Source organism: Hippocampus comes, unplaced genomic scaffold (assembly GCF_001891065.2).
Source record: "Hippocampus comes isolate QL1 unplaced genomic scaffold, H_comes_QL1_v1.1 scaffold295, whole genome shotgun sequence".
In the NCBI taxonomy this organism is placed as follows: Eukaryota; Metazoa; Chordata; class Actinopteri; order Syngnathiformes; family Syngnathidae; genus Hippocampus; species Hippocampus comes.
In genome coordinates this window covers 731,784-732,602 of record NW_017804848.1, presented here as the reverse complement: position 1 = coordinate 732,602, position 819 = coordinate 731,784, and the positions used below count along the sequence as shown (strand labels likewise).

Here is an 819-nt window from a genome sequence, read left to right as displayed (position 1 = left end):
CGGTGCGGGGGCGGCCCCTCGGCCCGCTTGTCCGCGCGCGCCCCGGCGGGGGGGCCGAGGGAGGAGCCCAGGCTGATGTCCGAGGAGGAGGCCGCGCTGCACACGGAGCTGTTGCTGCCCTTGCGGCCGGACGAGCCGGCTCCGCTTAGCGACGAGGCCCCGCCCTTGTCTGGACAGTTATTTTTCACCAGACTGCTCCACGAGGACGGCGCGGACGTGGCGTTGGCGCTGCCGCCGCCGCTGGCTGCCGGGGTCGGGGAGGGTCCCAGCGCGGCGAAGGCGGGGCCTGAAACAGCGGATGAGACAGGTTTGGGTGACGGCGCTGAGGCAGCCGACTCAGGGTCGTACCCCGGAGCAAGCTTGAGGTCAAACTTCCCTTCGGCGCCCATACGGTAAGAGTTTGAGCCGCCGGCATCCCAGGTTACATCAATCCAGCCTGGATGGACAGAGACATAGGAGGACACGCACGCATGGATGTCAGAGACCCGGCAGAGACGGCAAGAGTGAGAGAGTGAGAGAAAGAAAGAAAGAAAGAACGAGAGAAAAAAGAGAAAAAAAGGCGGACAGGGCCAACAAACAGCACCGGACCATGACGCCGGCCGGCCCCTTAAGACCGCCAACATAGACGTACGGAGATGGCCAACGGAACCGCTTGGCCGCTCCGCATTCGGAATAGCGGATGTGACCAATTCACCCCCCCCACCCCCCCCCAAAAAAAACAGGCAGGTGAATTTTATTTCGGAAAGTCAAAACAAAAAAAGTGCAGAAAACGAAGGCCTCTTGCTCATTCATGAACGACTCGTGCCTCGAGGTACGGGG

At 62.1% G+C, this 819-nt stretch overlaps 1 protein-coding gene across 1 annotated transcript in view; it reads right to left on the bottom strand.

Annotated features, from left to right (window-relative positions):
- The window catches only part of hectd1 (HECT domain containing 1), a 38,046-nt gene that overhangs the window by 7,533 nt on the left and 29,694 nt on the right, over nucleotides 1-819 (bottom strand). The window contains 1 exon segment of the mRNA XM_019877383.1: nucleotides 7-436. Coding sequence (XP_019732942.1) covers nucleotides 7-436 — 430 coding nt within the window.